Genomic DNA, 14061 nt, shown 5'->3' with positions numbered 1-14061 from the left:
CCTGGCCGCCAGGTCAAGAGCTGACAACATTTACTGGGCAAAGTGCCTCCTGGATCCCTTTGCTGATGCGAACGCGGGGCCCCGGGGAACTCTCGCAGTGGGTCTCGGGACTGTACGACCCAGTCCAAGCTCAGGTCTGTTTTCCTCGAAGCAGCGGGCCGTCGCCAAGGGCGGCCCCCACCACACGCCCACGGCCGCGTGGCGCTCACCTGCCGCTCCAGCAGCCTCAGCAGCAGGCGGAAGCGCTCGTCCTCCCGCAGCCACTGCGGCAGCTCCTTTTCCCCGTGGCTCTTGGCTTGTTCGAGCTGCTCCTTGAGCTCCTTCAGCACCGAGATCTCCTGAGTCAGCTGGCTGTGCCAGGTCCTGGTGGCCTGCAGGTCTAACTCGAGGTCCAGCGAGGTGCGCATCAGGCGCTCGTTGCGCAGGGATTTGAAGGATGAAGGCTGTGGGGGTGGGGGTGGGGGTGGCTTTGACTGCCCAGCACCCAGCCGGGACGACTGAGCCCACATGATACCCTCCTTTGTTCATGAGCAGGCTTCAGATCCTTCAAAACTGCCCTCCCCCAAGCCTGTCTTGATTTCTCCCATTCTATACATCTCAAGTTTATTGAGCATTTTTATGTCCCAGGCATGGTGCTGGGCACTTTACTGCATGACCTCAGTTCATCTGCACAACCCTCTGAGGTCACAGCTGTTATTGCTGCACAGAGGCGGCTCCCAGAGGTGAAGTCACACATTTTAAGTGATAAAGCGGAGATTCCGCCCCAGGCAGTTGGCTCCAGGCCCCATCACTCACTCCTCACACAGTGCTGGGATCCCAGCTCTGTGACCTCCACATTTACATTCTCACTCTGCATTCTGGTCTCTATCCTGCTCTCGAGTTGTTTCCTCAATGCAAGTCTGCTCCCCCTTGAGAGCTGAAGTCCTGTCTTCTTGACTTGGTGTTCCAGCACCTACTTCCCCAGGCTTACAGGACTAAACATCTTCCCTTGGGGATCCAGGCCTCCTCCACGCTCAACCTATAGGGTTTCGGTGGGGCTTTGGGGATAGGAAGGTGACCTGAACCTGACAAATCAGAACCACAGTGATTGCTTCAGGGGTGAGTATGTTATCTGAGCCCAGCCAATAAAACTCAATTCTGGTACCTTTGCCGAGCTACTGGGGGAAAAGGCAATGTCTTTACATAGAGATTAAGCCAGCAAGATATTAACCTAGAATTGATCATGGTCATCTTCACCATCACATGGGCGACCCTGGTTAAGAATTAAGCTAAAAAGAAAAAAAAAAAATAGAAGAAGAATTGAGCTCTCTGGAGGGAACAGTGCCATGAGAGGGGGGCTGAGGCTTGAGGACTCCTGGATCAATCCATGTCTGAGACTAGTCCAATATCCTGGAGTTTCCTTTAAATGAGCCAATAAATTACCTCTTTTCATTTTCAAGCTACGTTTGAGTTCTTTAGTTATCTGCACGCATAAGATCCTGAGTAACAGAATCATTAACTCTCCTCCTAGCAAAACCCAGTACTGATTAGAAAAGAATGACTGAATGACTGTGGGAGGCTGGGTTCTAAGCTGGCCTCCCTACATACACACCCGGTATAACGCCTGCCCCTTCAGTGTGGGCGGGATATCACTCCTATGATTAGGTAACTAATCAGCTGACTTTAATAATCCTGGATGGGCCTGACCTAATCAGGTGAGCTCTTAAAAGATGAACTGGCCCTTCCTGGAGATGTGCTAGCCTTAAAGAAGCAATATATGTTATGGAGACGTCCATATGGCAAGGACTGAAAATGACCTCTGTGAGCTGTGAATAGCTCCAGGCCTGCAGCTAGCAAGAAAATGCAAGGAAATAAATCCTGTCAACACCCCAATGGGGCCGGGATGTGGATCTCTCCCTAGTCAAAATTCCAGATGAGTCAACACCTAGATTTCAGCCTGGGGAGACCCTGAGCAGAGGATCCAGCTAACCCGTGCTGACCTCCTGACCTGCAGGAACTGTGAGACAATGTACTGTTTTAAGTTGGTAAGTTTGTGGTAATTTGTTATGGGGCAACAGAAAACAAATACAATGGCCAGTAAAGGGACTTGAGAAATGCTATGTAAGCTGTTACTATGAGACCTATCCTCACTTATACTTGCATGAGTAGACTTTCAGGAATACAAAATGCAGAAGTTCTAGAAGGCTCGTCTAAGGTGGCCAATGTCTAGTCTGTACTTATAAATGAGCAGGGTCAGGAAATCCAGCTGAAGATCTATGTTGCTCAAGGTCTCGGAGCAAGAAATGAAGATGTTTTGCTTTGCTCTGACTGATGTCCAATCTTTGAACCTTGCCTGAAGCAGACAGAGGCACAGCTCGGGCAGTGCGTGGAATGATGGCAGCAACCAGGGCCCCGGCCCGGCCTCTGGATTCTCCTGTTCCTTGGGCATAGTCAGAGGACCTGAGGGAAATGTGGAACCTTCCCCAGGGCCTACTCAGGGCTTACAGTTCACAAACCTCCATTCGCAAAAACCATCGCGATCGCGAGGGCGACCTGCTCCACGCCCGTTGGGGAGGAGAAAGGGTCAGGCACGGGCGTGCGTGGGCCTGGGGGGGCGAGCGCACAGCAGCTCACAAACGGCTTCGAGGGGTCCGTCTTACCCGCTTCATCCGGACGCTGCGCCGCTCCAGGGAGTTTCGAACAAAAGGTGGCTTCTTCGACAGTGTGGAGCTGTCACTGTCACTCCGGTTCAGCTGTAAGAAAAAGCCACGGAAGTTAATGAAGGTCCGAGCGCCTTCGGAAGGCACGCTGGGGTCAGGAGGGTGGTGGCTTCCCCCACTCGGCCTGGTGCTCTCTCTCCTGTGCAAACACTCAGGGTTCCTGTTCCCTGGGGCCTGCAGGAGGCAGGCACCATCTGACCACCCTTTCCTTCCCAGCTAGATGTTCGCCGAGCATGTTCTCTGCACAACGCACGCTGCTGCCTCCTATGTGCACAATATCTCATTTAGTTCTTCTGGCAACCCCGTGGGACATGAGGATCCCCACTTGACCAAGGAGGAGAAACTGAGGACTGGCCAAGGGTAGGTGAGTTGGTGGCAGTACAGTAGGGCTGACGTCAGACAGTGTGACTCCAGGATATGCTGCCCCCTGGACCTACAGGCTAAGGCCCATTCGCATCAACCCCCCCTGTCGCCCACAGAGCTTGTCTTTATGGCTCAAATGGAGCCACTGTCAAGATTGATAGGTATATTTTAAAAAGCAGCCCCAAAGCAAAACCTCAGGGACAGCGTCCTTGGAGAAGTTGGGGCAGACGGGCTTGTCAGAGCTGTGCAGGTCACAGCTCTCCCCACCTCAGAATTCCTTCAATCATTCTGTTATTTGCACCCACCCCAGAAAGGGCCATTCCCCATCCATGGCCACAGATCAGGTGGATGCTTTTCTACGGGGGGACCGGAGAGGGAGGCTGGGATGACAGCACATCCCAGGATATGGGGGAGGGGGCTTCCTTTTTGAGTCTTATTTCAAAGTCGGTGAGATTGCCACAGATGCTATAGAGCCTATTTGTTCTGCCAGCTGTCAGCTCATTGCTGCAGGTCTTTCCTGAGAAGCTGTTACATCGTTTTTGTGGTTATTAATAATTATTAGTGGTCATGATATTAATAATCCTGCTATGTTGATGAACACAGTAACCCCAGGGACATAACCAATGAAACAACTACTGTGCTCGGCAGTCTCAACCAGAACCAGAACTAGGGCAACAATAACAATTACAGCCATGTGGACAGAGCACCTACTATGTGCCATGCACTTTACTGAGAGGTTCAGTCTATCCTCAAACAATCCTAATGGAAGGGATGGGAGGGGAGGGGAGAGGAGACCAGAGAGATGAAGACACTTTTTATTAATATGTATCAGGACAGCTGATCCTTAAGTCATAATTGATTATGAACACGGAGGAGGGGGGATGTGGTTGGAATTATAATAGTATTGGCCAGGTACTGGTGGCTGGGACTTTCCCATCCTTTATCTAAGTCAATCCTTAACCCTATGAAGTCAGCCCATTAACTCCACAGGAGGAAACAGGCTCAGAAGTTAACTTGCCCAAGGATATCTGACACCATGAGAGTGATCGGGATTTGTACCCAGAACTGTTGAGGCAAAGGGCTATCCCGCAGGAAGCAGGTGCTCTGGGAGGGGGCAAGGGCCACATGTCTGCTTACCCGGCACACGTACTGGCTCTGGGGACCGGGGGAGAAGGTCTTGGAGCGGATGATGGTGCTTCCTCGAAGAAATGGCCCTGGGGAGGGCGTGCCCACCCGGCGGTCCTTGGGCCGCACCACTGTGGGGGACAGGGACGGGGTCTCCGTGTTGGTCTCTTTGTCCACCTGAGGAAGAAGCCACAGCTTTAAGACCAGGGTTTCAGCCGCCCACCCCAAGGCTCATGGGGAAGACTCCCCAGTTGCTCCCACAGACACAGCTGAGAGCTTCCTCAGCCCCAACCCTGCCCAGCCAGGGCGGCACCCAGGGCCCCGAGTGCCAGGCCCTGTTCCTCCACGACACCTGTGGGGCTAGTGGGAGCATCTTCAGTCCCCAAACAAGCTCACATGAGCAGCAGAGGTACCTTAAGCACGATGGCCTGGACTTTACACCCTCAAGACTCATGTGCCACACACATTTTGTCAAGGCCACACGCAAGGCCTCCACTGCCCCAGCCAAGACCTGCCCATGTTTTCTTGGAATTATGGAGGCAATCAGCAAATCTCATTTCTTAAACTAGGTGACCAGGTTTTCTGTTTTCAAGGTGGCCACCAGTAAAAGTTGAGCAAACAAAAAATGCGGAAAGGCAGGGCCTCCATTAGCCCTAACAGCGCCTTTGTGTAATTTTGAAAAAGGGGCCCCCTTGGCTGCAGAAACTGCAAAACGCTCTCCCCTTGGTGTGGAGCAGTTAGGAGGCAGCCATGGATTCTGGGCAGTGCCCTGCTCAGCGCAATGGGTGCTCTATTCCCAGGAGCCCTGCCTGCAGGTGGGAAGGACAGAGACCTCTGTGGAGAGTGAACGCTGATAGGACATGTGACCCTAGTGCAGCAGGAAGCAGGGGCGAGGGAACTTGACCATTGGGCTCCCTTCTCCTACTGCGCTTTGGGCCGACCCAAATGAAGAAACACATTCCTCCAAAACCTTAGAACCTGTCTGCAAGGGGAGTGCTATTGTGTCCAGTTTAGAGACAGTGAAATGAAGGCTTCAGAGGGATGAAGTCATCTGCCCAGGACCCAGCTAAGAGGAGCAGAGCAGCATTTGAACCCATAGCAAAGGTCTGTTCAGAGAAACAGGGAAACGGTAGACAGCAGGAAAGAGGAAGGGGCGCACCAGCCTCTCCTGGTTTACTGTCACCAAAATGAGCCCAATTACAGGCAGGGACACTACTGTACACCTGCAGGTCACTCCATTCCGAGGGCTGGTCCCCTGATGCTGGAGGACAAGACATAACCGTGAACCTTTTGCAGCTGCTTGGGCTCAAGGACTGAGGGCTATTTTCCCCAAGACAGCCCTTCCCACCTCCCTGGCCATCCCTACCTTTAACGCTGGGCACTCGTCTGTATCTGGTGAGGATTTCTCAGCAAAAAGGTCCTCCTCTCCCCCCTCTGCTGCTGCCTCGGTGTCACTGGTCTCCTCCTCAAACCTCCTGTGATGACAAAGAACTTTGGTTACTCCCCAGAGACTACTCTCATCTGCTCGCATGCCTTTAAATGCACCCAGGGCAGGGCTTCCAAACCCTTTCAGGATACAGGACATTTTTGTGGGGGAGGGGGATAATGAATTTTAGGGAGGTATAATTTACATATAGCAAAATGCATTTATGGTGTAAAGTTTGGTAAGTTTTGACCAATATAATTCCCCTGTGTTACCACTACAATGATATAGACCATTCCATTACCCCAAAAGATTCCCTCATCCCCTTTCTCAGTTAATTTCCCCTCACCTCCAGCCCAGCACTGATGAGCGATCTGTCACTAGAGATGAAATCTGAGTTTTCTAGCATTTCATATAAATGGAATCAGGCAGTAGCGCTTTTTGGTCTCTGGCTTCAGTCTCTCAGCATAATGTTTCTGAGATTCATCCATATTGGTGATTGTATCAATAGTTCACTCTTTTTTATGGCCGAGTAATAGTCCATTGGATGGATAGACTACAATTTGTTTAGCTATTCAGCAGTAATGAACATCTGGGCTGTTACTATTTTTTAGCAACTGTAAATAAAGCTTCTACAGACATTCACGTAGATATAGGTTTCCGGATATTGTGTTAGTTTGCCAGAGCTGCCCTAACAATACCACTGGCTTAAAATAACAGAAATTTATCTCTTGCAGGTCTGGAGGCTAAAAGTCCAACAAAGTGTGGGCAGGTTTGGTTTTCTCTGAGCCCCTCCCTGTGGCTTGAAGACGGCTACCTTCTTGCTGTGTCCTCACATGGCCTTCCCTCTGTGTACCCATCCTTGGGGGGGGGTCTCCCTCTGTGTCCAAATTTCCTCTTTTCACAAAGATACCAGTCATATAGGATTAGGGCCCACGGTCCCTTTAACAACCTCATGTTAACTTAATCATCTTTTGAAGGCCCTATCTCCAGCCCGGCCAGGCGTGGCTCAACGGTTGAGCATCGACCTAGGATCCAGGCGATCGGGGTTCGATTCCCGGTCAGGGCACATGCCTGGGTTGCGGGCCCCATCCCCAGTCGGGGGCGTGCAGGAGGCAGCCGATCAATGACTCTTTCATCATTGATGTTTCTATCTCTCTCTCCCTCTCCCTTCCTCTCTCTGAAATCAATAAAGATATTTAATAAATAAATAAAGGCCCTATCTCCAAATACAGTCACATTCTGAGGTCTGGAATCAGGGCTTCAAAATATGAATTCTGCAAGGGACACAATTCAGACCAGAACAGCTATATACCTGAGTGGAACTGCTGGGTCATACAGGAAGTATGAGTTTATCCTACTGAGAGACTGACAAACTGGTTTTCCAACGTGGTTATGCCACTTGACATTCCCACTAGCAATGTTATGAGAATTCCAGCTCCTCGTCTAGACTTGGAATTGTCAGTCTTTAAATTTAGTCATTCTACTGGGTGTGTACCCACAGCTCATTGTGGTTTTTAATCTGCACTTTCCCACTGAGCAAATCGTTTCATGCATTTATTGACCATCCATATATTTGTCTTTTGCAAAGCGTCTGTTAGAATCTTTAGCCCATTTAAAAACTAGGTTGTCCGTTTATTATTGAGATGTAAGAGTTCATTATATATTTTGGGTATAAATCCTTTGCAAATATTTTCCCCAAGTCTGTTGCTTGACTTTTTATCTTCTAAAATGGTGTTTTCCAAAGAACAGAAGCTTTTGATGGTGATAAAGTCCAATTTATCAATTTTTTAATGGTTTGTGCTAAGAAATCTCTGCCTACCCGAAAGCTGCAAAAAAAAATTCCCCTCTATTTTCTTTTAGGAGTTGTATAGTTTCAGATTTTATGTTTAGCCTCACGATCCACTTCAGATTTAATTTTTGTACATCATGCCCTAAGTTTATTTTTTCTATACGGATATTCCATGGTTCCAGCATCATTTCTGAAGAGACTTTAGTTTTGGTGATGCTCTTCAAAATTATCCTTTCCCCCTGGGCTCCACGGTTGGAAGGAGTTGGTGTGACAAATGGCCTGCATTTGTTAATTAGTAATTTATCTCGATTCCCATCTTTCCTTCTCAAAGACATACATAACCGCCAGGCTTCTGATCAGCATGAGACAGCGTTACCACACTGAGCGGGAGGAATTCCAGCCAAAAGCAGAAAATCTGACATCTAGTTAGCTGGCTCCGTGAGGCTGTGGATAAACATAAACTCTCCCTCGGGATTTTCCCAGTGCGGAGAACAGGCCTTGGATCTCCACCCCCAGCCCCACGATGAAGACCTCGACCGCACTTAGAAAGGAGCTGCAAGGCCAGGGGCTCTCCCTCCTTCTTACCCGCAGCCTGTCTGTCTCCTTATAAAAGAGCCATTATACATGGGAACATGCCAGAAGCACCTCCCCAAGAATTTTGCAGACGCCACATTAACCAGCACTTACTGAGGCTTAATAGGCTCCAGGTGCTATGCTAAGGCCTTACAACAGTGCGCCCAGCAATGACTGTCTCCATTTTATGGACTGAAAAGCCAAGGATCAGAGTGTCGGGAACCCCCGTCCGGTGTCACGGGCTGCTAAGTGGTGAAGCCTGGTTTTCCAGCCAGGTTTGTCCAAGTCCACTAAGCGCTCAACTATTATGGAAACCTCTTTTTGACTGTGAATCTGATCTAAATACTTCCAGAAAGGAAAAACCCCCTCAATTGTAAAGAGAAAAATAATTAAAATACACATCTTTTTACCCTTTGGAGCATATATATATATATATATATATATATATATATATATACACATATATGATCATCTCAAGGGCTAGTGAAGGCGGGGGATAGGCTAATCCCTGTGGGAAGTAAATTAGAGCAGGTGATTTATACTCTGAAGTCAATTTATCAGAATCTGCTAAAACAAAACATGTACATATCCTTGACTAAGTACTGCAGTTGGATTTAGTCTCGTTTGAGAGCTATTCTGCAAGGCTGCTTCTCAGCATCTGCCCTAGACAAACACACACACATTCCCAAGGAGGCCAACACAAGGATTGTCACTCCCATGTTGTTTATGATTACAGTCTCCTATATTGTTGAATACTTTTAGAGTTTTGTTTTGCTTTTGAACCTTTAAAAAAAAAATCCAGTCTTCTGATTATATGCACTAAAGAAACCTACCCAAAAAACCCAAAACCAAAACAACAGAGGGCGTGACAATGGCACCCTGGCCCTTGGGTGCTGGAGGAGGAATGTAAATGAGAACAGAGGGCCAGTCTTTTGGAGGCCTCGGCACATGAGCCCAGAGCTGAGACGCCAGAACTGAGCGGGCACAGCCAGGCGAGTTAGCATTCCAGGACCCCAAGAAGCCTGCAGCCTGGAGGAGGGGGCCGCAGATGGATTTACCCCAATGGAGCAGCTCGGGGATTCGCAGCCCTCTTTGCAAGTCAGTGTCTAGGGAAGTCTGAATGCCAGGGGAGGGGAGAGAGGGGCCACAAAGGGAGAAAGAACAGAAGGCGGTTGCTAGGCAATGGCGTGAAAAGTCTCAGCACAAGCTTGGAATTTGGGGAAAACCAGTGATCTTGTGCCAGGGTTTTGGAGGACAGGTCCTAGGCCTGTTTCCGGCATCAGACCCTTCCCTGTGTGGATCCCAGCCCAACCCCGGCAGTGTGCTAGAGAAAGGGAGAGAGGGAGGGGAAAAAAGATGGAGGCAGAGAGGTGGGGGAGAGAGGGAGGAGGGAGAGGGGAGGACTAGGAGGGAGGGAGAGAGAGGAGGGAGAGAGGGAAGGAGAGGGGAGGGTAGGGAGGGAGGGAGGGAGGGAGGGAGGGAGGGAGGGAGGGAGAGGGGAGGGGGCCGGGAGGGAGGGAGGGAGGAGGGAGAGAGGAATTGAGGCAATTTAGAGAGAACCCTAAAACAATCAAATGAACATATAAAAATTCAGGAACCTTGCCATACCCTTCCTTACATGGAAGAACAGTAAAGGAGGCTAAGGGAGGGGTCAGCCCAATGGCCCAATTCAGCCTGTTTTCAACAGTCGAAGCTATGAATGCTTTTTATAGTTTTAAGTGGCTAAAAAAAAAAAAAATCAAAAGAATGTTATTTCATGGTGTGCACATTATGTGAAATTCAAATTTCAGTGTCCATCACTGGAGTTTCAGCGTCAGGGACAGGATGGCCGGCGTGCGGTGCATGCTGTCTCCGGCTGTTTTCACACTAAGGCCGCAAGTTGAACAGACCCAGCAGATTCTGCATGGCCCATAAAGCAGACATTTATGACCTGGCCCTTTCCAGAAAACATCTGCTGACCTCTGGAGTAAAAGGTATTAAGGAAAGACTCCTCCTGAGGTCAAATGTATAATTTGGGGCTGTAATAGAAAAACACAGAAGAGTTATTGAGTGCCTCCTGTGGGTCAGGTTCTGTGTTCCACGTTTATCATGCATAATTGTACTGAGTCTACAAAATACCTATGTATAATGGCTATTTTTAAAATTTGTATTTTATTTTTTTGTTAATCCTTACCTGAGGATATTTTTCCCATTGATTTTTTGAGAGAGAGGAAGGGGGAGGAAGGGGGGGGAGAGAGAGAGAACATCGATGTGAGACAGACACATAGATTAGTTGCCTCCCGCACGCACGCACTCCCACTGGGGTGGGGAACAAACCTGCAACCTAGGTACAGACCCTTGACCGGGAATCAAACCCAGGACCCTTTGCTGAGAGGGCCAACGCTCTACCACTGAACCACATCAGCCAGGGCTAAAATATGTATTTTACAGATGAGAAAAGGGGAGGCTGAGAGCCATGGCTCTCAACCCAGGTTGCACATTAGAATCACCCAGAGAGCTTTAAAACTCACTGATACTCAGGCCTCCCCCAGATCTAGGACGCCACAGGAAGGTGGCTCAGAGACACTCCCGAGCCCTGTGGGTCTGAATTCAGAGCACATGCCGAAAGCCCAACGAGACTTCCTCCCAAGTGGCAAGACTCACAGGCTGTGGTCCTCCCAGGACGGCATCTGCCCTGTCCCTTCGAGCTGAGAGCTCGCAGCGTTCCTTCTTTTCCTAACCATAATTCCTGCCATGGACTGTCTGCTGTGAGCTTTTTTCCATTCGTGGCTTTTCCTTCTGGCAGTCCCAACAACCCTCTGCGATCGGTGTCATGCCCCCATTTTTCAGGGGAGGCTCAGTCGCACAGGTTAGGGTGGCTTGCCTAACAGGGGCTGTCCCTGAGGTGTGGGCTGCCCAGGTGCTGGTACCGAGTGCCCTGCTCCCTGAGTCGGATGCTGGTTCCACAGGGAGTTTGGTTTCTGAAAATTCACTGAGCTGTACTGGATGCTTAGGTGAACTTTTCTGTATGTGTGTTACCCTGCAATAAAAAGTTAAAAAAGCTGCTCTGACCAGGCGGCTCAGTTAGTTAGAGCGTCATCCCATTCACCAAAAGGTTTTGGGTTCAATTCCCGGTCAGGGCACATACCTAGGTTGCAGGTTCGATTCCTGGTCGGGGTGCGTATGGGAGGCAACCGATCAATGTTTCTCTCTCACACTGATGTCTCAACATATCCTCGGGTGAGAATTTAAAAAAATTTTTAAAAATAGTTAAAAGCGCTTTCCCAAGGTGACACAAAGAAAGTGATGACACTAAAATTTGAACCCTGTCTCCATCGCCGTTTCTTAAGACGGAGAGACCTTTCTGTCGGGTTACAAGGGACCTACGGGCCCTGAACTACACAATGAGGAAGCTGCCTCTGCTTCACTCTCCATCAGGTCACATCAAGGGGCGTCTCTCCCACCAGCTGAAGCACCGACCAAGCTTCCTTTTCAACAAGGGGAAGAGACTGAGGACTTAAAACCGCATAGCAAACAATGTGTCTAGCTAAACTTCAACACTCTTGTTTTATTTTCACTAAATTTTTCACCGTCGCCTTCTGAGGCAGACCTGGCCTATCCAATACCCAGTCCCACGTTCTGCCTTAGTAATGAGACCGTGACTTTTGGACCTGACCGAACAGACCTCATTTCCTAGCCTCCCTTGCAGTTAGATAGGCCGAGTGGCTAAGCTCGGCCAATGAGAAGTAAAAATTGCTAGGTGGGGCTTTCCGGAATGCGCCAAGGTTAAAAGGCACACATACATTGTCTGTCTTCTTTCCTGATGTCTGCCTGATGGCTGGTGACTCAGCAGCCACTTTGGGCTATAAAGCAGCCTCAATGATAGAGGTCCCACAGTGAGGACAGCACAGCAGAATGAGAGGAGGCGCCTGGGTTCCCAGGAGCATCTTGCAGCTAACAGACAAGCCTTGGTTTGCCTCCATTTTTCTTTCTAGGTAACAAAGAAATAAACTATCTGAGCCTCTTATTCCTGTTCTTTGACCCTTGAGGTTAAACGCAACCCCTTATTAAGGAACCTTCAAATTAAGGAAAATTATACTTATTTTCCACTTAAGAGTAGTATAAAGCTTCTTTAAAAATTTTAAACCAAAATCAATGTAAGTACATTGAGGCAAACTAACATGAGATGAACTAGCCTGAGTGATTCACAGAAAACAAATAACTGGGAAGGGATTTTGGGAACCACTGTACCAGGCTATGTACTGCTTTGCTGCCTGTATAGAACCCATGAGGAAATGGGTTCTCAGTTCCCCCATGGGGACACTTCTCCTGGTTGCTTGGGCATTCAGGGAACTCATCCCTGGGCCCACGTCCAAGCCAGATCAGTTCCAGAGGCCCAAGGGAGCCCTCACTTACCAGCTGTCTCCCAGGGCCTGGGCGCTGCTTCTTCCCTCCTGCCTCTTCTCCAGCTCCACGGCTGTCTGCTCCAACAGAGCAGACACGGCGTCCTGCGGAGACAAAGGCGGATGGGTGCACTGGCTCACCATGAGCGCCACCCCTCCTGGCAAGAATCACAGCTTCTCAGCGTGTGACCCTCTCAGTGAACCAAGGGTAAAATTGAAGGCCAGAGTGGGTCAGCATCTTGTCCCGAGGTCACATACACTGGAAATACAGTGCTTAGTTCTTCTAACTAGCAGTTCTGCTGAGAATAACTCTGGGATGCCTGGACAGTTTTGGAAGACAGACAAGTTCAGTAGTCGAGGGAGACAGAATTATAGGTCTCCGGTGGCAAGGAGATCATAGTGTAGTCAGGGAGACAATCACATGAACCATCAATAACAAAACAATGTGAGAGGGACTATGCCAGAGGTAGTACTGATGTTTGGGAACCGAGATGCAATGGCAAAGTCAGCTTAGGGGGCTGCATTCCGGGAAGGCTTCCTGGAGGAAGAATATCTATGCTGAATGGTGACTACATTGAAAAAGCCAGTGTGAGTTAAGGAAATTATTTAACCTCTTTGAGACTCAGTTTCCTATAACACCTACTACAAAGGGTTGTCACGAAGATTATATATATATAAGGTGCGCAAGAGTATCTAGCGCATAACTGGCACTCAGTAAGCAGCAGCTAAGAGCAAAGAAAACCTCATCTTTTCTGAACACAGGGTTAATATGCAAATACCCTTGGTAGTGTAAAGCCAGATTTTCTTTGGGGGAAGAAAAGAGGGAACTAAAATCAACTGAAGGCACTGATAAGTGGCTTACATGTAGCATCTAACTGAATCTTTACAACCATCTGGTAGGAGAGATTATGATTATTTCCTTGAGAAACGGGAATGAAAATGAATGTGCCTAAGATTGATGTGACTTAATCCAAGAATATGCTCTAGAAAGTAGAGGGGTCTTTTGTAAGACATTTCCAACTCATGGTCCCATTTTTGTAGTGAGGGGGAGACCTAGCTTTGTTGCTCGTTAGATGTATATCCTTAGGCAACTTTCTGAGCCTTGGTAAACTGCACATAATAAACAGGGCACTGCCTGACACCTTCTTATACAAAGCCTCCACAATGGACCACTAGGCACATAGTAGGGTTTCAATAAAGGTTAACTTTCTATCTTCCAGGTTTTTTTCTTTTCTTCCCTACTTTATCTTTAAAAAGTCGTACATTAAGACTTTCATTAGGCACAGTACATCAGGTCAAGCAAAGTACTGGAGGGGAGAACACAACCGGGAAGGGGGAAGTTGCAGATCCCCTACACAGAGATCTCTCCTACCCTGTCCTCTCCCCGTCTGCCTCTCCCCTCTGGTCGATTCCCTCCCCCACCGCCAGTTCTGGGAGAGGCCGTTCCGCCCCTCCATCCAGGGGCGGCCTGTGTAGGTGTCCCCGCTCACCGTGTTTTCGGGCCCTGGGGTGGGGGCCCGGCCGCCCAATGGCTTGGGCTCCCTGCTCTGTTTCTTCAAGTATTTGTAGCTCAGGAGGTTGTACCAGCGAGTCGACCTCTCCCCAGACCGGCAGACCTCAGCCAGGCTGATCTGGGCGCCTCCCTGTTGAGGGCAGGAAAGGGCAGAGTTATAAGCAGGGTTGACAAGGAGAGCTGGGGAATTT

At 49.2% G+C, this 14061-nt stretch overlaps 1 protein-coding gene across 1 annotated transcript in view; it reads right to left on the bottom strand.

Annotated features, from left to right (window-relative positions):
- Positions 1-14061, bottom strand: part of WWC1 (WW and C2 domain containing 1) — a 113639-nt gene that overhangs the window by 3881 nt on the left and 95697 nt on the right. Inside the window, exons 16-21 of the mRNA XM_081135344.1 lie at positions 13848-14000; positions 12371-12462; positions 5554-5662; positions 4200-4364; positions 2640-2732; positions 210-443 (exon numbers count right to left, since the gene is read on the bottom strand). Of these exons, the coding sequence (XP_080991470.1) occupies positions 210-443; positions 2640-2732; positions 4200-4364; positions 5554-5662; positions 12371-12462; positions 13848-14000 (846 nt within the window). The remainder of the gene's footprint in view (positions 1-209; positions 444-2639; positions 2733-4199; positions 4365-5553; positions 5663-12370; positions 12463-13847; positions 14001-14061) is intronic.

The sequence above is a fragment of the Miniopterus schreibersii genome (genome assembly GCF_964146895.1).
Source record: "Miniopterus schreibersii genome assembly, chromosome: 4".
Lineage (NCBI taxonomy): Eukaryota > Metazoa > Chordata > Mammalia > Chiroptera > Miniopteridae > Miniopterus > Miniopterus schreibersii.
This window is presented reverse-complemented; position numbering and strand designations above follow the sequence as displayed.